This window comes from Peromyscus leucopus, chromosome 7 (assembly GCF_004664715.2).
Source record: "Peromyscus leucopus breed LL Stock chromosome 7, UCI_PerLeu_2.1, whole genome shotgun sequence".
In the NCBI taxonomy this organism is placed as follows: domain Eukaryota; kingdom Metazoa; phylum Chordata; class Mammalia; order Rodentia; family Cricetidae; genus Peromyscus; species Peromyscus leucopus.
In genome coordinates, this window is record NC_051069.1 from 92,883,957 (window position 1) to 92,907,995 (window position 24,039).

Sequence of the window (24,039 nt, forward strand, 5' to 3'; positions counted from 1 at the left end):
AACAGCCAGGCATGGTGACACTCGCCTTTAATCCCAGGGAGTGATGGTAGAAGGCAGAGAGATATATAAGGCATGAGGACCAGGAACTAGAAGCATTTGGCGTGGTTAAGCATTTAAGTTTTAAGCAGCACAGTTCAGCTGAGAGCCATTCAGATAAGAGGACACAGAGGCTTCCAGTCTGAGGAAAAAAGATCAGCTGAGAAGTTGGCCAGGTGAGGTTAGCTGTGGCTTGTTCTGCTTCTCTGATTTTCCAGCATTCACCCCAATAACTAGCCTCAGGTTTGATTTTATTAATAAGACTCTTTGAGATTCCTGCTACAAGCAAGCAGAGTAAAATGTCAATGGTAGAACCTTCTAATAAACACATAGGCATTCACTATTCAATTCTTTTATTTTGTAAGTTTATACTATTAGATAAATTTGCATGAAGTTTTGAAATGGCTATTTCAGCTTCAGTTATTCGTAGCTAATAAAAAATTCAAGTTAGAAAATAATCTCGTCAGATACCGACTTCAGAGCAACCTGTTTTGCCCTCACTGATGACCCAATGAGCTTCCGTAGGACTGTTGGAAAAATCATTACAACAAATGTGGACAAAACCTCAGCTAGGGGTGGACGGATTTTACATCTGCTATTTCTTAGTCAGCAGCCCCTTTAGCAAGTGCCACTTCAGAGTTTCAAGGATAGCTTCAGGAAACAACACAAGTGAGGATTCCTGAGGAAGAAATCCAAAGCATATACTTGAAGATATCCTATACTTGAAGTGGTATGCGATGTAAGCAGTGTGGGATGTTTTCAAACCAAATACTTTCCTTAATGAGTCAAGATAAAATCAACACGTCGTCTTCCAGACTGAGCACTCTGAGTTACCCTAAAGAAATTTCCATAAACCATGCGGCTATCTACCTGAATGTACTCCTCTAATGTGTGTCCATCAGAAGGGGACTGGATCAATGTTTGGAAGGCTGTAAAGTCCACGAGGCCACTAGGATAGACATTCATTTCTTACCAATCTTCTTGGGCTTTTATCATCTACCTCTGTGAAGACTCCATTGCTAACATGGCTGAAGGTAGGTATGCAGCTAATTCTAAACCACAGGAAGTGTCCTATGTAGTCAACTCTAAGCCTTAATAAAATTCTTAAAATAACTTAAACTCCTCGGATGGCTGACTTAGCCTTAATTTTATAAGAGCATGTCTAATGGAACCAGTCTTAACAGTTACATTCTCGGGAACTACATCTGCAGCATAAGGCACTGTACCCCAATTCCTCCATGTTGGAAGAGAGGCCTCAATTTACCTGTAATAGAAGAGATCCCAATTCGCTTCTATTTTTATTCTTTGTCTTCTCTTCCGAAGAACTACTGGCTTTTGATTGATGTTCTGGAAAAGAAAACAAACGAGTACAGCTACACAGCACTCTCCACGGCCACTGAACAGACCCGTCAACCAGGCAGCAGGACATTGCCTCAGAACATTGACTGAGGAACCATGACGTCAAGCTGACAGAAGCTAACTGAGTGAAACAGTCCAGAACATTAACCATTCCAAATCATCTGCTAGCACTGGTTCTCAGAGATGCTCAATATCGCCTATGTAACTGAAAATTGCTGTTTCAACACCAAAGCTATAATGTTTAAAATATCACTAGTAAAGTTTACAAGTCAAAAACTGACTTGCTTCCAACATTTACATGCAGTCAATAAAAATTCATGAAAAACATAACAAACGTAAAAATATTATATTACACCACTCCCAAAGTCAAGAGGGGCGAGCACACACTGAAGCAGCCCATGGGGAAGAAATTAGCATTACATCCAGGCAATGTAAAGTAAGACGGAAACACTAAAGCATGTCAAGACAATGCCACACGCCAGTTCAGCACTTTACACATGTAAAGGGCTTAACTCACCATATGGTTTTTGTCCTGAATTTAATTGTAAAAAGGAAAAAAAAGTAAGATGAAAAATATAAAAAGGACAATATGAAATCTAAATCTGATAAGCTGTATCTACGATACGAATTCCACAAGAAGGTCACCAGTATAAATCATCTTCACTTTACAATGGGAGAGCCAGCTGTTTCCTGAAACCTCTAACTCAAGTTTTCAGCATCTGTAGACCTCAGATCTCCCATAAACCTCTGGACCCCGTTCCCCAGATAGGTGTGTAGATAAGATTTGCAATTGGAAGGTGGAGATGATCTCAAACAATCTTTGAAGGTTATCACAGCCTTGGGGGTACCTGCTCTAAGTGGAACCACACATATTTTAGACATGAAAACCCTAATCCTCTATGTAACAAGCATAAAGCATGGAGTGGTGTCAATTAAAAACCTAAAGTCTAGACTTCATTACTGTGGCAATTCAGATAAACTTAGAAAATAGGCATAGAATGATTACAAATAAAATGAAGATTAAATTTGAAAAAAAAATTTCTGTTTGAAATACAACTTACTAGTTATGTATGAAACTGCTTACTATAAATTTTAATTCCATACACCATCATAAAAACTAACACAAACTGAACTGAATAGGTATAAATAATTCAAACTTTGGTGTTTACAGCTAACCAATTCTTTACTTAAAACTTCCCACTGGAAATCAGAAGCATTTCTAGTGGACATGGTGGTGTCTGCCTGTAGTTCAGACTCTCAGGAGGCTGAGCTGGAGGCTGGAGAGCTAAAAGCTAAGTTCTAGTAAGGCCCAGTTTAATTATCAAAACGCAAACTAAAGCAACAACAAAAGAGCACCTTTGTTAAATTCTCACCCTTTCATATAAGTGGAGAGCACTTTAGCATGATAAAAATATAAATTTTATACCAATAAAAAATAATAAATTTCTCATAAAATGTGTATACAAAATTAGGATAAGCTTAGTATCATTACTAGCTAAAAAAAGAAAATCCTTAAACTGAAAAAACAAAAACATACCAAAACAACAAGAAAAAAATCCAAATCAATTAGTCAACACTAACCCAAGGCTGCTGCTAATCTCACACACAGCATCATGGCAGTGGAAACTGGCCCTATAAACGTCCCATCATAAGGGATGTACTTCTCTTCAGGATTAGGCAGTCAGATTAACAAAGGCACAAGACCACTCCATCATTTTAATGTTGTTTGTTTCTATGCACGTGACAGCCATAAAACTTAACCACTGTTTCCTTCATAAATTAGTGTTAAAAACAGTATGCAGACCAAGTAATAAAAATCAGTTCATCTTCCTGACTCAAATATTTTCAATCATGGGCTCAAAGTTTTAACTACCCAATGGCAACAAATCAGTAAGATAGTTTTGGTATTTAAAATGCATTCTTTCTCCTCTAAATCATTGTTGTAACAGATATCCCTTTGGTAGCTAAGCAGCTATATGTTCAAGCTTATGCTGTATAAAAGTTATATATGAAATCAGATACTAAAAACTTACTTGGCAATATGATGACATGGTAATTGTATTTATAAAGTTGAAATAACTGTTACTTTAGAAACGGGCTTAACTAGCTAAAGCCAGGAACTTGTAATTTTCAAAAACTGAAAAGTATTTAAATCATACATACACGTATTTCCACTGCTCAAATGCTTAAAGAGCAGAAATGTCATGAACAGGTATCTACACAGTGCTTTAATTATCTAGTTTGTACATCAAAGCAACTCTGTAAGGAAGAGACAGGAAGTAATGCTATTCTGCTTTTAGAAAAGAGGGGAAGTGCATTTCTGAAAAGACTGCAGCTTGAGTAGGTGGTGGGGTTCAGCTCAGACACTAGTCAGCAAGCACAACCTCGAACCTCGGTGTGCTCCATCCCTAGAAGCCTGACAGCCTGTCAGTGTTTCTTCACACTGCAGTCTTCATGCAGACAAATTAGTACTAACCGACTATACTCAGCTTCTAAATAACTCAAGATTGATCCAAATTTCAGATCCATACACAACATGTTTGTTCCCTTACATTTAGGCAGTCTGGCAATTCATTAGAAATCCATTTGAAAATGAAAATGAAATTATTTTCTTTGAATAAGGAAATAATCTCCCCAAACAAAGACACTGTTAGGTGTCAGCAGAAGAACTGAGAGTAAGTCAGCTCCCAAAAAGCACTCTGTTCATGCTTAACCTCTGCACCACCCATGACAGGAAGCATGCAGGCTGCAGGGACTTAGGTGGCATGTGCCCAAAGAATGAAACGAAACTTCACATCTGACTTTGGCTCAAGGAATAGTGTCACAAAATTTAAATACATACAATGCATTAATTAAAAAACATAAATGGTATCTCCAAAATGTGTTTAGTTCTGAATAAAACCAGCCAACAAGTATACTATATTTTTATATGTGCAAGGCAAAATATGAAAATTTGAATATGTAGGAGCAAATTTAAGAGAGCAATTTTATATTATCTAACTAAAATCTTAATCATTAGTTCCCAAAACAGTAACTGAGGAAAATATGAATCAGAATTAGGTGACATTCATTTTTTTTTAAGCTTTGAGTAGTCTGTTAGATATCTGAATGCCACACCTGTGGACTGCAATGGATCTGAATTAAGACACATTCCCTTTTTACCTCTTTTCTAAAAGTAAAAATTACATCATCCTCCTTTCCCTTTTCCTCCCTCTGAACCTTCCCACGCACAACCCCCTTGCTCTCTTTCAAACTCATAACCCCCTTTTCTGTAACTGTACATACAAACACCTTTCTCCTGAATACACACATACCTCTTTTTGAGCAATGCCCATCCTATCCCTCCAGTGCATCAACACAAGATCGACTTTTTCTTTGGCAAACTTTTCAACTTCTTTGGCAGCTTTTCCAGCTAGTCTTTGCCACTCTGGAACTTTATTAAATTTTCCATATTGATCCTGTAATGTAATATTGACATTCACTACATAACTACTTTCATACTTAAAACTATATACAGCTGGGTCATACTATTTCAAGTAAGAAAATAAAAACTATACATTAGAGTTTAGTGAAGAAACAGAAGTGAAAATTTCTGTAAGAAATTAAACTTCCTATACAAGAAACCTCAGCCTCTCCACTCATGTTTGATGATGGAAAGGAAGGTGTGAGAAACTATACAGCAACATGAGAAACACTTATGCAATTAACTCAGGGTCAGTACATCAATTCTTTTCTTTTCTTTTTTTGACACAGGTTCCCACTATGTAGCCCTGGATGGCTAGGAACTCATCATGTAGACCAGAGATCTGCCTGCCTTTGCTTCCCAAGTGCTGGAATTAAAGGTGTGCGCCACCACATCAAGCTCAGACATTAATAATTAACAGAGCCACTGAAAGAGGAAAAGTTACAAGTAACTTGTAGTCAGTATTTATCTCTTTTACCAGAGTGATCAATTCTATATTCTTTATAAAATACCACATACACCTGAAATTTTTAAAGAAAACCATTCTTGAATGTATGATCACTAAGTTGGATTAGAGAAAGACATACTATCATTCATACAACTGGATTGTGATAGTTACACAACTGTAGGCACTTTAATAGTTAATTCGCTATGTAACTTGAAACAGGTGGGTTTTATGAGACGTAACCTTCAGTACTTAAGGCAGCTCCTGTTTTCTGGGTTTTAGTCTTCCAGAGAAGAGGGTACGAAGCACTTTACCCCTAAGAGCTAGTCTGGACGGTGGTGTACTTGCCATTGCTATTTTCACATTGTCTCTGACATGCATGCGGTCCGCATCCTTCTCTGGAACTGGATCTGAGCTGTCTAGGTATGCCAACAAGCCTGGGGGCTAACAACAAAATACAAAATCCATTTTCAAAACAAAATTCAGCCGTCAAAACCCAAACATGCTAACATTACATTTGGCCACTGGGGCAACTTGTATGGATGTCCTAGAGTGCATGCCTTTTCAGTTCGGGTGTAAATAACATCATTCAGTTCTGTCTGATAGGCATAGAAAACGGCCTTCTTTTTCTCAGACGACTCACCAAAATTCGTTTCAGCAAGTTTGTGGCGGTTGTGTTATCAGCTGTCCAGAGCCCCACTAGATGTCTGCTCAGCTGTCTGAAAAAAGCAGACGTTGAGAAAGGTTTCTGCTTTAGCCATGCTAGAACAGAAAGGAATTTTAAAGAACAAATTTCATAATTACAAGAAATATGGCTACAGAAAATAAGTCAAGTGTTAAAAACTGTCAATTTAATATACAATGTAGAAGAATTTAAGACACTATTTCAAATACTAATATTTTGGAATTTTCTCCATATTAAAGGGCTTCACTAATATCTACACTAATTTGTTTTTGTTTTGTTTTTTGTTTTTTTTTGGTTTTTCGAGACAGGGTTTCTCTATGTAGCTTTGCGCCTTTCCTGGAACTCACTTGGTAGCCCAGGCTGGCCTCGAACTCACAGAGATCCGCCTGCCTCTGCCTCCCGGGTGCTGGGATTAAAGGCGTGTGCCACCACCGCCCAGCCCACTAATTTGTTTTAAAGCACTACTCTTTTTTTTAATTACACTGATTTATTGAGAGAGAGAGAGAGTGAGAGAGAGCCCATGTGAGTGTATATGTTACAGAGTTCAGGGGACAATCTCTGGGAGTCAGTATTCACCTTTCATTGTATGGGTCTGGGAGACTAGACTCAGTTTAATAGGCTTGAGGCCAGTGCCTTTTCCAAGTAAGCCATCTGACTGCCTTGAATTTTTATATTATGAATATGACATGGATTCTTAACCCATTTAAAGAAAGCAAAAATTAATATATGTGCATGCACACACACCAATTAATTTGATTTGATAAAGTTATTACAAATATTGACAAAACACACATGAGGAATTTACGCTACATTTAAAGTAATTTCAGAATCAGATATGCTCTGAGTAGTTGAGAGGGCCATATATATCAGAAGCCATAATTTAAAATGGTGGAACTCATGCAGTCTGGAGTAAATAAGGCAATTCATGTTTCTTTTCACGTAAGTGACTAGTAGAGGAAAGATGGCTAACCAAAGATCTGGAAAAGGCCTAATAGGGTGGAAATATGTTTAAGATCCTTCCCTTTCTCTTTTCTTTCTTTGTAAAGTCGAGTACCTAACTGACCAAATTTCCTTAAAAATTAACTCTGAAAGCTTCCCATGTGGGGCTGCATGATGCAAACAGTCACAGGAAGCAACAGCCTGGGCCTATGCTGAGGATTCACAAACTTCTAGATAGCCTTCCCCAGGCTCCAGTCCCAGGACTGTGAATCAAGACTCTGACATAATAATGGAAAAAGGAACCAGGTCCTCCCCACTCTAATCCTATCCCAAATTATCCATGAACAGGGAGGGACAACAGTCATTCCAGCATAAACCTACATGGAACACTTGTATGATCCTAATGCTCTTTTGTTTACACAATGTTGAAATGTGATCTAAATTGAAAGTTAATTTATGGGGTTAAACAACTTACCTGTTTGTGAGCATGCGCTGATCTGAACTGATTGTAAACATCGCAGTGTGCAAGTGTCGGGGTAAGGCGCCCTCGCTTAGGGCAAGCTCCTGCATCTTAGTAGCAATCTCTTTGTCACCTTCCTTTGGAAAAAGGGAAAGATGGTCCCTAAAAAGCTATCTAGAACAAACTCTTCCAGCTTTATAAAACCAGCCCTGCAGCTTTACACAAAGAATCAGGCAGTACACAACAAAATAAAATAAAAGCGATGTCTAGTTACACCCCCAAAACACCAGGGACTACAGCTAATGTTATTTCTTTGGAATGAACTTTAGTTTCCAGCTAAATTTACCTTATGAATTATGCTAAAAGTAGGGTGATTTCTTGAGTATTTATCAGCTAATAACAGGGACAAGTGGCATAGGGAGAATAGTAATTCCTATCAAAGACATATTCAAGTCAGGCTTACTTTTGTTATTAAAAGACAGTGTGATGTAGGGGCAACTCATTGTTCCAATTCTATTTCACTTATACAGACTCATTTAGGCAACAATAACACACCAGGACTACTAGATACTGAAGATAATCAAAGAATTTTGGCTCAAAAAGAGCAATGTGATACTTAAGATACTTTTGTAAGCAAGAAAGTAAAGCACATAACACAAAAGACAAATGCATGTCTGGAACACAGCATCATGTGCACGCACATCATTTTGTTTTGTTTTGTCTGAAAGGCAGGGTCTCAGTACACAGCCCTGGTGACATAGACCTTGCTACGTAGACCAGATTGACCCCCAACTCAAAGGTCCATATGTTTCTGTCTCTAGAGTGTTAGGATTAAAGGTGTGTGCCACATACTTGGGCCACATGCATCATTTTGAATAGTGTACAATCTGAAGTTAAGTTCAACAAAATGCTAATGTATTTCTCAGTGATAAAATAGGCTATTTTTATTTGTTACTTGTGTTTTTTTTTCCTGAATATCACAACTTTTTCAAGGTTTATGTACTGTTTATTTGCCAAGATTGTGTACAAATTATCTTTCAGAAACACGAGCTCTAATCACTGGCTATAAATTTAATGTGATATCTGTCTGTGAAGCCCAAGGTCAGGGCCTTGTTTATAAAGAATGAATGCTTGCCTCCATTATAGGAATGGCAAAATGCTGGAAAAACAGTGTCAAGAGAAGACTGACATCAGGGTTCTAACTGTGCCTGGCTGCCATAAACTCTGCAAAAGTTAAGGATGTGGTATCCATTTTTAGAACTTATCAGCTAGAGAGGGAAAATTAGACTTCAGCAGTGTGTATATACACTAACCACACACAACAGAAACAAAAGCAAACTTTGATGTTCTAACCAGTTTGACATCTACATCCTTAAAAAACATTTTTTTCTTTGCATACAACTACTTAAGGGCAAACTAATTCTTTGCTTTTCATGCATCACAACAGCCAAGTTTTGTGAACAGAATCTTACATTTTATCCGAATTGCTAGTATAACACAAAATACAGGAATTCAAAAGCCATTTAGATCAATGTCACTATAAACATTACAGAATGCAGCTGCTATTTAGTGACTATGGTTTTTCCTTTCAGAAATTTAAAGATTCAATTTTATGCAGATAGGTGTTTTTGCCTGTTCTTATCCATGCACCACATGCATGCATTGCCCACAGAAGCCAGAAGAGGGCAACAGATTCCCAGGAACTGAAATGAAAGACTGCTGTGGGAACTGAACCAGACTCCTCTGTAAGAGCAATCAGTGCTCTTAACTACTCAGGCATCTCCTCAGCCCATGGTTTTATCTTTTAAAGAGCAGGAGGCGAAAGCTCTGAGCCTGCAGAAGCAGCATCTGGTGGCTACAGTGAGTCCTGATGCCTAGAGCTTAGCAACAGCAGGAGAGGGACTTCTGTTGTCATGCACAGTGACTGTCACACACAGTAACATCCTTTTCCCATTGATGCTTCCGCAGCAGATCCCTGCAGTCTCAGTACCTCAAACTCAATGCACCCACCAATATCAATGAAATGGACAGGGAAGAGTGTCGACTTTATGTCACAGCAAATAAGCAAGGTGTGAGCACAGTATCTGGAGATGCCAGTATAAATACATTTTCAGTTTGAGCTCTATGCTCAAATTCTGAATAAAGATCTAAAACTACTTGTCTTATCCAGGGAACTGAAAGTTTCCCATCAAAGATCGAATGGCAATATTGTCAACTTCAATTAAAAGAATCAACCAACATTCCAGGAACTTTAAGATTTCAAACTTATTCTCTCACCTCTATTATTGCCTTCATAACCAATCCAGCTCCCTTTACAATTGCCATGGAAGGATGCTTTAAAAATGAAGGGGAAAGCGTCAGTGAATAAAAGAATTTCATTCTGACACATTTAGCTGTTACACCTAAGGAACACCCACAACTTGTGCAAGGTTATAAGCTATAAACCTAGGGAAAGCAACACACTAGGAAAACCAATTAGAAAAAGATACATCTCAAAGTCAGATCAGAGTCTAATTTTAAACAAGTTGGTTTACGTAGGCAGGAAACAGGCAACTTGCTTGACTAACAATATATACTATAATTACCTGAGTTTGAATGATTAACATCAAGCACTAACAATACTAAAATCACAAATATATATGCAAACACACATGTATAAATACAACAAACACTACAGCATCAGATGAAATAATAAATGCTTTCCAGTGCTTATAAACAATATGGCTAAAACTCATTTGATTATTTGGACATTTGTAAAGAAAGGGAACTTTAAGCCTACGCCCCCCTCAAAAAAGGGAAGCTTTTCACTACATCTAAAAGTATACACAACAGCAGTCAATAGCATGAGGAGAGCGCTACATGAAACACCAAGAAAGCTGCAGGTTAATAATCTCTGACACAGTCATGTCCAGGCTGTACTGTCACATGGAAGCACACACACACACACTATTTAACACTCTGATCCAGCTGTGGGGAGAGCTCAGTAGCAGAGTGCTTGCCGGGTACACAACCCAGGCATGGCCCTGAAGTACTGATCCTGCACTGCAAGGGTGGGGAAGCAACAAGTCTTCATGCAGTCATCAGACAAGCTCACCTGAAAGAGCTTAAAGAGGGTTCTTCCATTGGAGGCTACCATCTCTAAGAGCATATCAAACTGCTGCCCTTCGGTCGTCTCACTATATGGAGCACAGAGGGCAAAGGTAAGGAAGTCCAAGAGTGAACTAATTACTAGGGCACCAGTCCCATGATCCTGAAAGAAAGCAGCACATTGCTTAGGAACAGACACAGGGAGCTCCAGCTGCAACACAACAATGAATGACAGGTTCCTTTCTCTGAATTCTGGGTGTCAGACACAAACAATGACTTCAATTTTTCAACGGATTCAAATTTTTATGACGTTTAAGTACTTGTTCATTAGCTAATATAGCAAATCCCTTGTTTGTCATCTTCAAAAGAAACAATTCAAATTCAGTCAAACCTTAAGAGAATAACCCAAATTTCTCAAGTATGCATTCTAACTAAAGTTAATCTGTAACTGAGTGGGGAAAAGGAAGAAAAAAAGCGAAAGGGCTGGGAACTGGCTCAGCAGTTAACTTTTTTGGGGTGTGGGGTTTGGTGGGGGGCTCGAGACAGGGTTTCTCTCTATAGCCTTGGCTGTCCTGGAACAAGCTCTGTAGACCAGGAGGGCCTCGTCCTGACAGAGAGCCACCTGCCTCTACCTTTCCGAGTCCTGGGGATAAAGGCGAGCAGTTAACATTGTTGTGCTTCCGGGCAACCTGGGTTCAGTCCCCAACACCCACATCCCACATGACAGCTAGGCTCACAACTACATTTAACTGCAGTCCCAGGGGATCTGATGACCTCGTCTGACCTCCATAGGCACTGCACCCATGTGGCACAGACATACAGGCATGCAAAACACCTACACACATTAATTAAAAATAAAAAAAAAAGCAATCTAACAATGCTTGTAAAACTATGGCAATGTGTTTGCGTTCACAGAATTTCTGTCCTCTAAGATGTTCAGTGCCTGAGGGACTGGTAGTCAGTTATGGAAGACTTATTTTTAGAACAATTTATTTCATAACATTTTTTTAAAGGAAGAAAAAATTCTGATATATCATTATAAAAGTCTGAAGGCATTATTGGTATCCTCTGTTTGTTGTATTAGCTAATAATAAAAATGAGCAATCTCCAATTGCTATATTAGCTAATAAAATGCAGGAGTATTTTGTCACTGGTGACAAAGATGAAATGTGACCATTGAGGGATGAGCTTTGTGACAAAACAAATTCATATTGTACTTCTAGAACATCTCTGTATGGCATTTCCCATGAAGAAAAGTTTAATTAAAACTTACCACATGGGAATTAAATTTCTCCAACAAGTTTTCCAGAAACTTCTTTGAAGAGAGAAGAGAAGCTTTGTTTAGCTGCTCTTGTCTTAAGTCATAGTCATCATGCATGGGCTATGGATTAAAAAGAGTGAGAGTCAGAAGCAGTGTCCCGTGCTGGCGGCACAGAAAAGGCAATTACAGACGGCATTCGCTCCACACGGGAGCAATGAAAAGACTATAGCCTCTAAGTCACATGGCAGAAAGGAAACGCATGATGAGAAGCAGGCAGGGCGGAGTTTCTCTAGTGCCTGATTAGACCTGATAACCCCTGACAAGTAACCAAACATGCTCTTTCTATACATTACTGCACAAGCAATGTCCTTTCTCAGTCACAGGCCTCCTCACCAAAAGGAAACAATTCCCACCCCAAGAATTTTATAATTTAAATTTGAAATGATGAGACTTAGAATTTAAAAGCAAGTGCTAACATTAGTGAAGTGGCAAATCTTTTTTTCTCAAGGTGACTGTCCTTTGACTGAATGCCTGCACGCTGGTCAGAAGCAGGTTTCGGACCTGACCTAACCGAGGCTTGGGAAAGGTAAGGCGGGTGACTCAGCTGTGAAATAAATAGGACTGCCAGGACTAACCACAGCCAGCCATGCACACAGCCAATTCCAACACCAATGAGAACTCAGCCTGTTTCACACTATTTTTGTTTTACGTACTAGTTTAATTCTTTAGGAGGATTATTTGGAATAGTTAAGAAAATAAACTTTAATTCACTTGGGGAATAAACCCAAGGTGTTATGCAGTGGTTATGTATGTTGGTCCCCTCTCACTAAGATCCCCATCCAGCTCTGCAGTCGGCAGCACCCCACAGCTGTCACCGAGGCAGATCTTTATCACTCAGCTTTCAGGTGCTGCTTCTTCAAGCCACTGTCACTACCTGAGCTCAACATCTCATTCTTCACACGACCATTGGGTCTACCAGCCTCCAACTTTTCTCTCCTCCATGTCCCACCAGAGTGGGTTTTCTGAAAGCCAAACCTAGTCTTGTGACTGCTCTCTTGTTGAAAAACCTTTCAGTTATCCTTATAAAAGTATAAACCCCGTTCTTTGTTCTGACAGAGAAGGTTTTTCAATGACCATCGTCTCTGCAGACACCTCTAGCTTCAAGTTTGAATTACCCACCTTTGCCCATTCCACACACACTTAAAATCATTAACTGTAGTGTCTGCTGCTTCCCATGCATGCCTTTGAACATGCCATCTTCTATGCCAGGCAAAGCCTACCCAGACCTAAGAGATCCCTACTCAAGTTTTAAAATTCTGATCAAATGTGGCATGTGAGAAACACTGAGAATCCTTTTCCTCACTACCAAAGACTGCTAAATGCTGCTCCTCAGCGGTGCCATGGCCTCCACTTCACACCTCACATAGGGTCTAAGTGCCGCTCCTCAGTGGTGCCATGGCCTCCATTCACTTCACACCTCACCTAGGGTCTAAATGCTGCTCCTCAGCGGTGCCATGGCCTCCACTTCACACCTCACATAGGGTCTAAGTGCCGCTCCTCAGTGGTGCCATGGCCTCCACTTCACACCTCACAGAGGGTCTAAGTGCTGCTCCTCAGCGGTGCCATGGCCTCCACTTCACACCTCACAGAGGGTCTAAGTGCTGCTCCTCAGTGGTGCCATGGCCTCCATTCACTTCACACCTCACATAGGGTCTAAGTGCTGCTCCTCAGCGGTGCCATGGCCTCCACTTCACACCTCACTAGGGTCTAAGTGCCGCTCCTCAGTGGTGCCATGCCTCCACTTCACACCTCACAGAGGGTCTAAGTGCTGCTCCTCAGCGGTGCCATGGCCTCCACTTCACACCTCACATAGGGTCTAAGTGCCGCTCCTCAGTGGTGCCATGGCCTCCACTTCACACCTCACAGAGGGTCTAAGTGCTGCTCCTCAGCGGTGCCATGGCCTCCACTTCACACCTCACAGAGGGTCTAAGTGCTGCTCCTCAGCGGTGCCATGGCCTCCACTTCACACCTCACAGAGGGTCTAAGTGCTGCTCCTCAGTGGTGCCATGGCCTCCATTCACTTCACACCTCACATAGGGTCTAAGTGCTGCTCCTCAGCGGTGCCATGGCCTCCACTTCACACCTCACCTAGGGTCTAAGTGCTGCTCCTCAGTGGTGCCATGGCCTCCACTTCACACCTCACAGAGGGTCTAAGTGCTGCTCCTCAGTGGTGCCATGGCCTCCATTCACTTCACACCTCACATAGGGTCTAAGTGCTGCTCCTCAGCGGTGCCATGGCCTCCACTTCACACCTCACCTAGGGTCTAAGTGCTGCTCCTCAGTGGTGCCATGGCCTCCACTTCACATTACACACGTGAGTCTACCTGACTAGCCTGCTAGCAATTTGGAGAGAAGGACTATTTCCTAACAGTTTTATTTCTAGCACACACAACACCCATGAGTACATACAACATGCTAACATGTTAACTGAATAAACAAATGGAAATGCACAACTGTGGATGATTTATGGAAAGGAAGCCCTCCAGTCAACTTGAGAGGAATACTTACACACATGAGGGCACAGAGCATATCAACAGCCGCGTGGACGACGCCATTGTGGCTTCTCTTGAGTGCTTTCACCACCTTCACTCCTAGGCGCTCCCGAAACCTTCCAGAATATTTATTATTATTAAATTACAGGTCTTCCTGAGTTTTCACAGAGGCATGGCATCAGTTACATGTTCTGAATCTCACTTCTGGAATGTACTTTCCTAAATCTATTTGCTTTAACAGCAAACTTCTTTAGTGTTAATGAAAATGCAACTAATTACTCAAATTTATTAACACAAAAGTCAGTGATATTACTAAAATACGGGGCCAGTATCTAATATCAGCACCATCTACCTTCCCTTTTCATTGCTCATGGATAAAAAACTACCAAATCACCATATATGTTACTAGATTTAGCCAACATAAAGAAATAAATTACTCAGCATTTTCTATTTTAAGTGGTTCAAATTATTTACATAACGTTAGGTTCAAAATACAACATGAATTGTTAGTCACAGAGACCAAACCCAGGGCCTGGACAGGAAGCAGCAAGCACTGTCCCACTCTGGCTAACTTACTTTGGAAGCTGAGTGAAGGCCAGAAAACCAGCTTTGGAGGCTACAAGCCTCCTCACAGCTTGGAATTGGCTCTCGAGTTCTGCATTTGAAGCAACAACATCTCCTTCTTGGGACAACAATGCCGTGATGGCATTATTGATTAGCTTTTCCTTGTTTTCTGAGAAGAGACCCTAAGTAATGAAAGAGTAAGTAATGAGTAGCTTTTCCACAGCCAAAGTCAGTTACAAGGAACAAGAGTACAATACAATGTATCTTACATCCTGTGTTACCGCATGCAGAACTCCGCTGTAGGAAATGTTAGCATTGAACCTGAAGACAGCATCTGCGAAGTTGCCATCTACAAAGAGATGAGAAGGTTCAAGGAGAGTTTAAAGCTTTGCATTCCCAGTTTTTAAATGACTGTCATGTTGCTGGGTGGAGATGCAATTACATTAAAGTAAGTACTTACTAGGAGGTGCAGCTAGAAATCTGAGGTGAAGGCTCTCAACTTCCTCGTCTATAGGCATGCTCAGTAACCCCCATCGCTGACCTTTGTGGGTCGGTGTCATCTTAACACAAACATCTCTGTTACCAGAGGCTCTTACTCCATCCAGCAAACTTGCTAACAAGGAATCTCTAAGCAAAGTTAAAAGTAAAAAGCTTTAGGTTTGATACTTAAGGGACTCTGGGTCCGGAACGCAGCACAGGCCTTTCTGCAGGTAATGTGTTAGGGATGTACTGGGGTTCAGTGGGCAGCGTGAACTGCAGAGTTCAGCACGGACTGGCACAGTCAGAGCAGGCCTTCACCACACTGCTGCTGTATGACCTTGTATCAGGTAGATAGCACCCTGGCTTCATGTTTCTAGGTTTTGCTGTCTAAAGATTATCTTTAACAGTTTTCCTTGGGCCTAACATACAAATCACAAAATTTACTTCATTAAAATCTTTCACAATTTTGTATAAATTAAAACAGTTGGACAATCATCACAATCCAGTTTTTATACATTTTGATCACCACAAAAAGTTTCTTTGTGTCTATTTGCTAAGACCCGATCACAGATGTACTACATTTACTTTTGATTTTTAAGGAAAAGTCAACAAAGCAGAACCATACAACATGGAGTCTCCAGTGTCTTGCTTATATTGTTCATCATCTGTTTTCAAGGTTCACCCAGGTTGCTGCATATACAGGGTCTGCACTCCTGAAGAGCCATCAACTGTGTGGATACACAACATTCTGGGTACTGACTCAAGCTCATGATATATGCAGTGTGCCTAGTTTTTGGCAACTCTGAAATGTTACTATGAATGAATGTAAGTGCTCCTGTGGCTGTGTGTGACAGTTAGGATGGTCAGTGTGTCAGTACCCAGAATCACCAATGAGACAAGCCTCATCAAGATTAGGTTAGCTTCTGGATCCGCATATAAACACAGACCAGGTTAACTGAGGTCATTTAAAATATGCAGCAATACCTTTTTCCAAATTAAATAATTTCAAAATTCTAAATTATAACCATTGTTTTCTATCCCTTGCTGACCAATATCTTTGCCCTGCACATACTATGATCACAAAATTATGAATTAAAAATAGATAAACATGCACACACAAACCCCTACCTTTCTGTTGAGGAGTATTTTCGAACTTGCCCTTTTATAAATTCAATGGTAAAAAGTTGTGGGTTTTCTGAGTCACAAACCAATGCAAATACCTAAGAAAAACAAAATTCAAACAAAAAGCTCTAATTGTAAAAACTGGGTATCATTCTTTTTCTTCTAAAGTCAATATTAAAAAATGTAACCTGCACCAGGTGGTGGTTTGTGCACGCCTTTAATCACAGCACTCGGGAGGCAGAGCCAAGTGGATCTCTGTGAGTTCAAGGCCAGCTTGGGCTACAGAGTGAGTTCCAGGAAAGGTGTCAAAGCTACACACAGAAACCCTATCTCGAAAAAAAATAAATAAAACAAACAAAAAATGTAACCTGCCTATAATGTCGGAATTTAAGAATTATTTTCAAGTTTCATTCAAATTTCATATGCAACTGTGGAAATAAAAGTTCATTCTTTGTATATTTGGAAGGTAAAGTTTATGATCTACATTGTTCTAAAACTAATAAATACAAAGGTTAATAAATAAATAAATACAGATTATGCCTGTTTCCCATTCACTTCTATTGTTGATTTCCAAGACAGGGGCTCATATAGACCAGGCTGGCCTTGAACTTGCTATGTAGCTGAAGCTGGCCTTGAACTCCTGATCCTCCTGCTTTAGCCTTTCAAGTGCTCCCAACCTCCCAAGTGAGCCACCACGGCAGCCTGTTTCTCAATCCTTAGGAGTGAACAAATATATTAATATAGAAATTTAATCAACTTTATCAGTAGGAAGCTGGCCCATTTAAGCGAAGAAGGCTTACTCACTTCTCCCAAGGGCTTCAAGGTCGCAATGTTATAGGTTGCTGGATCTCGTTCTACTAAACATGTTTCTGTGACTGCTAGAACTCTTTTCACAGGTTCCTTCAAACAGTAAAATGGAAATATATTCAAAAGTTATTAAAGAAGCTGTCAAAACTCCCGAACAAATTTTTTATGTTCAACAAACATCTCTTACCGAATGTCTAGGAGATATTTTTTGGACCACAAACTCTGCCAAAGATGTGATAGACTCATCAGTGCTATATTTTCCAAAGCGAAGATTCAAATATTGCTCAAATTCTAAAGGTTCCTTCCTGATCCGCAGTGAGATCCCTATGTAGTTGCCAGCATGTTCTATTGCACTTTTGATGATCTCTTCTCTTTGCTCTGATGCAAATAAATGCTGCACAGATTTGAAATTTCTAAGTCAGGATTCAAAAAACTAAAACAGGGACCATATTTACTCAACACACATGGAAGAGATTAATGTAACAATTCTAAGAAAAAAGGCAACAGAACTTAATGGAGTAAATAAGCAGTGTATTGTAGTTAAAAACAAATACTAAATTAAAACACATAGTCTGCAATACAAAGCCTTAAACCAACTCAACCAATAGAAAATACCCCACAACTTCTCAAGAGTCTGGTTATTGCCATTTGTACCAAACAGCTTGCCATCTTCCAGGGGAGAGCTCAAGCCTAGGGAGGTAGGTGAGAATTGTGGGATAGTAGTCCCTGTTTCAATCAAGGCAGCTCTGAGTTGAACTGTTTTAGACTGTGATTTTCTTGCAAAATTATGTTAAATATTTGAATGCTTATCATTATTGAACATTGTTGCTACAAACCAACTGTCAAGGCAATAAAAGGAATGTCCCAACAGTTTTACCTTATTGCTCCACCATATGGCCTAGCTAAGTAACTGTGACAGTTAGGCTGTCACATGACTATATTAAGCACATTTCCCACCAAGAAGTCAATCATAGCAAATGTCTGCAGTCTAGGGCACAGGCAGCCTTTGGGCAGGAGAATTTGTTACTTTAAAATGAGGGGAAACATTCTTTTTCCTTTGGGCTTTCATGTTTTGTGTCTATATTCAGATATAACAAAGTATCTACCCTGTTCCTAGATCAGGGAAACCAGTATGGTACCCATCAAACACAGAAAGTTTCAGACAGAAAAAGGCTGACAGAACTCTGCATGTTATCAATCCGATTATTTGCATGTCCACTGTTCTCTTTGCTTTCCTTTTGCTACCATCTACCCTCTTACATGTCCAGTGATCTGGTACTGCCTTTGCTCTGCTATCTTGGGGATGGTATTTTATTCAAAGAACACTAAATTTTGGGAGAGTGTTTCCTGGCCACAAAGATGGCTACAGGAACTAACACTGTTAAGGAAATGTGCAGTGAGGCCTCTAATTGGAGAGACACTAGTGCTTACATGTGAGGTTGTAGACTTACGTTTCATTAAAGAAGACAATAATCTACAAAGATGGTCCTATCCAAACAGAATAGCTTCCATTACTAACAAACAGGATTTCAGTACTGTAAGCAGTGTCTGATGTCTCCCAGTTTCTTAGTAACTCAAAATTACAAGACAAAAATCATGCTGCAGTCCTCAGACTTCTAGTGACAATACATGTTTTTATTACAAACAGCTCAACAGAGGACAGAATTCCCTATAACTAAGAGATTTCTAAATTACATTTCTCAAGGAAAGCTTAGAAATTTTCAGGTATGACATGATGCTGATAAAAACTACAGCACCATTTACGGACTGCTACTAAGCAATGCATATGAGTGCATGCGCGCGAGCGCGCACGCACGCACACACGCGCACACACACACACACGCGCACACACACACATAAATGCATATACATATTCCACATAATATGCAAGTTATTCTCCTCACTTTAAAGATAGAAAACAGATTCAACTTAGGTATCTCTGACACCACAGCCTGCCAGACTCTTGATACCACACTTCCTCCTAGAAGACATGTGAGTTATACAAGAAGTTTGCAAACAGTATTTTCTTCAAATTGGTCTATAAGCCATGTGTGTTCAAGTTTGTGTGGAGGCCAAAGGACAACCCCAGATGCTGCTCCTCAAGCACTGTCTACCTCTTTTCCACCCCACTCCCCAGACAGGAATTCACCAAGTAGTATAGACTGACTAACCACCAAGATCCAGCCTGCCTGTCTCTCCAGTGCTGGACATAGGGACTGCCATTGCCAGCTATTACTTTTGAACTGTTTTAGGTCCTCAAGTACTTCAACTGAGTTATCTTCCCAGACTCCAGTTACATCCCTTTGAAATAAATGTCTTCTTACAAATACTACTTACCAATCTACTAAATCCTCCATAAAGTATACAAAATCCTCCTTGATAATCAGAAAGATCTACGAAGCCTTCAATATTCCTATAATCATAGGAACACAGCACTCTGTTGGTTACAGGATTTATTTGGTCAAAGCCTCCAGGAGTTACTTCCAGAATCACAGGTTTCCTTGTATCACTCCAGTGGTGCTTATAGCAGTTATATCTCTAGAGAGAAGCACAGCAGTACCTTCAGGGTGAAATTTAAGCATGCCATAGAACAAAGTTACATTGACTGTGTAGTCACTGCTGAAAAGACCAAAAATCCAAATCCAAGTAGTTTTAACAGCTACTATCCAAACTGTAAGGTTGTTAATTTTAGCTAGGGGGTGGGGAAGGATAGCAGTGTTTATTTCATTAAGAATGTTCATACACTGAAGACATTCTTCCTTAATTAGCCAAGACCTAAGTTTACACTATGTTGTAAAAGATTTTTAAACTACCTTATATACCTATATCTCTAAGTGGAAAGAGGAAAGAAGAGGAAATCCAGCTAGCAAAAGGATGTGCTATATAGTCCCAACCACTCAAGAAGATGAGGCAGGAAAATTGCCTGGGCCCAGGAGTTCCGGGGTGTCAGAAGCAACACAGCCAGATCCTGTTTCAAAAGTTAAACAAAGCAGCAAAAAACAAAATAAACAAAGAACAACAAAAAACCTGCAAACCACACACACAGCATAAAGCCCACCCCAAAAGGAGACCTTAAAATCACACATGACATACAGCCACACCCAAAAAGGAGATCTTAAACAGAAAGAGAACCAACTGTATTTGGAGGGGGTTTTCTAAGGAAAAAGATTTTGACTTTTGGTTAAGTTGAATTTCTGGGGAAGTCACAGTATTAAAAACTCTGTATTGGCCCAGTTACATTAACATACAATTTATCTACATCCAAAAAATTTCTGAAGCCAAAATTTTACCAGTGGTATGACTTCTTTGCTTTCTTTTCTTTTCTTTTTAAGATTTATTTATTTATTACATATATAGAAGAGTGTGCCGGCTCTCATTACAGATGGTTGTGAACCACCATGTGGTTGCTGGGAATTGAACTCAGGACCTCTGCAAGAGCAGTCGGTGCTCCTAACCTCTGAGCCATCACCTCAGCCCGACTTCTTTGCTTTCTTATAATCATACCACTGAAAGGTTACCTTTGAGGTCTCATCACAACAGTAAGCCAAGTGCCCTGGGGATGCTGTGATCCCTTGCAGCAAATTAGAGTATCTGGGCATTAGATGATCAGCATGATCAATATCCTTTTACTATTCAGTTTTTTCTTTTTATGTTTTATTATTTAATCAGCACATAATATGTTCAGACATTTTTCAACAAAATTTGTTTTTGTGGTTCTTTCCCCACTTCTAGTTTCATTCTTCAGAAAATGTTTAATGAAGGTCACTAAACAAAATGATGTGGCACAGAAGAAAACAGATATAAGTTAAATGAAGCAGGAGACAGAGAAAAGGATAATAAGGTGCGAGCTGTGAAGTGAATATCCTCCTCTACACTCCGACACCAGAGTTTTCTATCCATCTGTATGAGGAATGCACTGCACCATTCTTAAAGTAGAAAAGAACTGGTTGGCTGCTCAAGAACACTATTTTTGATACTGAGAGAAATTCTCCTGCAGGTGTTCAGCAAGGAGTAGGGCACTGCCGTCATGATCACTTCACTGACATCCACCAACAACTCAACAACATCACAGGACCAGCTCACACCTGTGCCCTCAGCACACTGTTCTATAGCTTCACACACAGAACAGGTCCATAAAAAGAATTCTGCAGAAAAGATAAAAGGATCTGTATCACTCAGGAAGATAGTCAGGGGCCTGATACTGGTTGACAAAAGGGCAGATGAGTGCCACACCTCTCCAGCAAAAAAGGCTTTGAGAGAGCACCAAATTCGTGGTGTTTACCTTTTCTTGTATGTATGCATTCCTACGCATGATGTATTCATGGGGAGGTGCATGTGGAGGTCAACACTGGCTGTCTTTCTGTCTGTCTACCTTACTGTGACAGGGTCTCTCAGTGAACCTGGAACTTACTGACTGGCTAGACGGGCTGCTCAGTGATCTCTAGGAAGCCCCTTGTCTTTACCTCTCAGTGCTGGGACTACAAGCATGCACCTGGCTTGGCTTTCATGCACTGGGGAAGAGGGTTCTGAACTCAGGTCCTCAGGCTTGCACAGCAAGTACTTTACCCCCTGAACCATCTTCCTAGGACAACGGTGCTTTCCCATTATGCTTGCTAACACACCCAAACTCACTCTGCAGGATAGTCTCCACTTCTCTCAACTGGGAGCAGCTGCTGATGGAAACGTATCATTATATTTCCTAAAGGACTTTGAAAGACCATAATTTGAGTATAGCAAGGTGACAGCAGGCTTACGATTACGATCAAATTCAACTTATGTAATCACCGCTTAGCCCAGTCAGCATTTGAAGTGGAGCCCCATCTTATTCTGGGGAGGTACAAGTGTCACATCCTCTATTTATACTGTTTCTACCTCTAAGTTTGACAGGTAGTAAGTGACTGGAGTTAACCGATACAAAGGGGAGATTTAGACCAGTTTCAGAAGCAGCTGTCATCCAAAGAGACACAGAAAATTCACCTGAGATAATTATGATATGCACACCAAGTTGTGATTTACAGAAACCCGACAGAAGCTCCTCCATGACAATAAACAAGCAGCTCGTCAGCTGACATGAAACTATTTGAAATGGCTCCTGGGCGACCAGCCAAGAGCTAGCACTGAAATAAGCGAGGCTCTGGAAGCTTAAGCCAACAGAAAAATGTCCACAGAAAGAACCCGAGTTTAACAGGAGAAGACCAGTTCAGTCAGCACATCAGAATCCACTTCTAACTTCGGCAGAGATAGTGGTTCCCACCAGTGCTAGAATAGAAGGCTTTATTTTCCCTGTTAGGAAAGTAGAAACAGCCAGGCAGTGATGCAGATCTGTAATCCTCATTACCTGGAAGGCTAAGACCAGAGATCATCTGCCTGGGCTACTGAGGGAGGTCAAGGCCATCTGTGAGCATCTTACTTAGACCCTGTTTCAAACTTTAGAAACTGAGGAGTACAGGCAGAGTTTGGTGTGGAGAAAGGTTAGGTTTAATCTCTAGTACCAGGGGAAAAAAGTGCAAACAAGGGTAAAACCCATTCATGGTTAAGAATTTGAATATTTCATGAGAAAAACCAAAAGTCCTCATCCCTTCTCCCCAAAGTCTCTGGTTTAATTTAAGTTCTGCAGTGACAGGCTAGGGAGACCTGGCTGGGAACGTCAGGACTCTAAGCAGCGTGACTTTCCCCAAAGCTGCTAGCATCATACTGATTTCACTGAGTACAAGCAGACCCAATTCAGGGGCATGCAGAAAGACAGCACTGAACCTCCCAGACCTCAGACCTTCCAGAAACCAAACTGCTACCATTTCTAACAGTGCTGCTACAGCGTGGCAAGGACTGGTGTCACTGTGTGGAGCGCTGGAAGAGCACCTGAACGGCCGCACTGCTTGGAGGCTTATGTTCTGTGTAACTGAGCGTCTTGGCTGCATGTGAGCCTGTGCACCATGTGTGTACCCAGTACCGGCAGAGGTCAGAATCAGGTTATTGGAGCCCTTGGAACTTGGAACTGGAGTTTTGGTTGGTTGCAAGCTGCTATGTGGGTGCTAGGAACCAAATCCAGGTCCTCTGTGGGAGCAACAGGCATCTCAACTGCTGAGCCAGCTCTCTAGCCCCTACACCTTTTTTTTTTTTTTTTTTTGTTTTGTTTTGTTTTGTTTTTCGAGGCAGGGTTTCTTTGTGTAGCTTTGCGCCTTTCCTGGAGCTCACTTGGTAGCCCAGGCTGGCCTCGAACTCACAGAGATCCGCCTGGCTCTGCCTCCCGAGTGCTGGAATTAAAGGCGTGCGCCACCAACGCCTGGCTCCCTACACAATTTTTAACGCTCTGGTTTTTCAGTGGGTGACTTTTGTTTTTTCTTATCTGACAAAAATAACTGAAATCTATTTCTTGATATTTGAGTTTCCCGTTAAACTACAATTCATCTCTTCCTCATGTTGTTAAGAGGCATTAAAGTTGTATTTCCTTTGGGTTTTACTGTAATAGGAACACATAGGTTATGGAATGATTTCTACAATGAAGGCAACATTTAATTACGTATGCACACTGATAAATGTCAAATCTTACCCTTCCTGTGATTTTTCCCTCTGCAAAGTCAGTTCTAAATCTCTGTAAGAGAAAACACAGGTAAGGAAGGCTCCCCAAACAGGTAAAAGCCACAACTCAGTAATTATGATGCTAAACTACGTTAAGAAAATTATAGTTTAATCAAGTTAATAATAAATCAAGACTGTGGGGATTTACTGATGAGCAGAATAGATTAAACATACAATGCTTTATCTTACATATACATTCA

General features: G+C 40.5%; 1 protein-coding gene across 3 annotated transcripts in view; it reads right to left on the bottom strand.

The window, feature by feature from the left end:
* Window positions 1-24,039, bottom strand: part of Dnajc13 (DnaJ heat shock protein family (Hsp40) member C13) — a 117,482-nt gene that overhangs the window by 60,801 nt on the left and 32,642 nt on the right. For 2 of the 3 annotated variants that reach the window (XR_003734563.2, XM_028869900.2), the window contains exons 5-22: window positions 23,811-23,852; window positions 19,598-19,798; window positions 17,448-17,654; window positions 17,258-17,353; window positions 16,460-16,551; window positions 15,312-15,478; window positions 15,121-15,200; window positions 14,864-15,033; window positions 14,304-14,403; window positions 11,748-11,855; window positions 10,482-10,637; window positions 9,665-9,721; window positions 7,403-7,524; window positions 5,947-6,022; window positions 5,652-5,747; window positions 4,710-4,853; window positions 1,913-1,927; window positions 1,301-1,383 (exon numbers count right to left, since the gene is read on the bottom strand). Coding sequence is in view for 2 of the 3 variants with exons in the window: in XM_028869900.2 (XP_028725733.1) it covers window positions 1,301-1,383; window positions 1,913-1,927; window positions 4,710-4,853; window positions 5,652-5,747; window positions 5,947-6,022; window positions 7,403-7,524; window positions 9,665-9,721; window positions 10,482-10,637; window positions 11,748-11,855; window positions 14,304-14,403; window positions 14,864-15,033; window positions 15,121-15,200; window positions 15,312-15,478; window positions 16,460-16,551; window positions 17,258-17,353; window positions 17,448-17,654; window positions 19,598-19,798; window positions 23,811-23,852 (2,012 nt within the window). In the remaining variant the exon portion in view is untranslated. The remainder of the gene's footprint in view (window positions 1-1,300; window positions 1,384-1,912; window positions 1,928-4,709; window positions 4,854-5,651; window positions 5,748-5,946; window positions 6,023-7,402; window positions 7,525-9,664; window positions 9,722-10,481; window positions 10,638-11,747; window positions 11,856-14,303; window positions 14,404-14,863; window positions 15,034-15,120; window positions 15,201-15,311; window positions 15,479-16,459; window positions 16,552-17,257; window positions 17,354-17,447; window positions 17,655-19,597; window positions 19,799-23,810; window positions 23,853-24,039) is intronic. The other variant, XM_028869901.2, reaches the window with a different exon arrangement.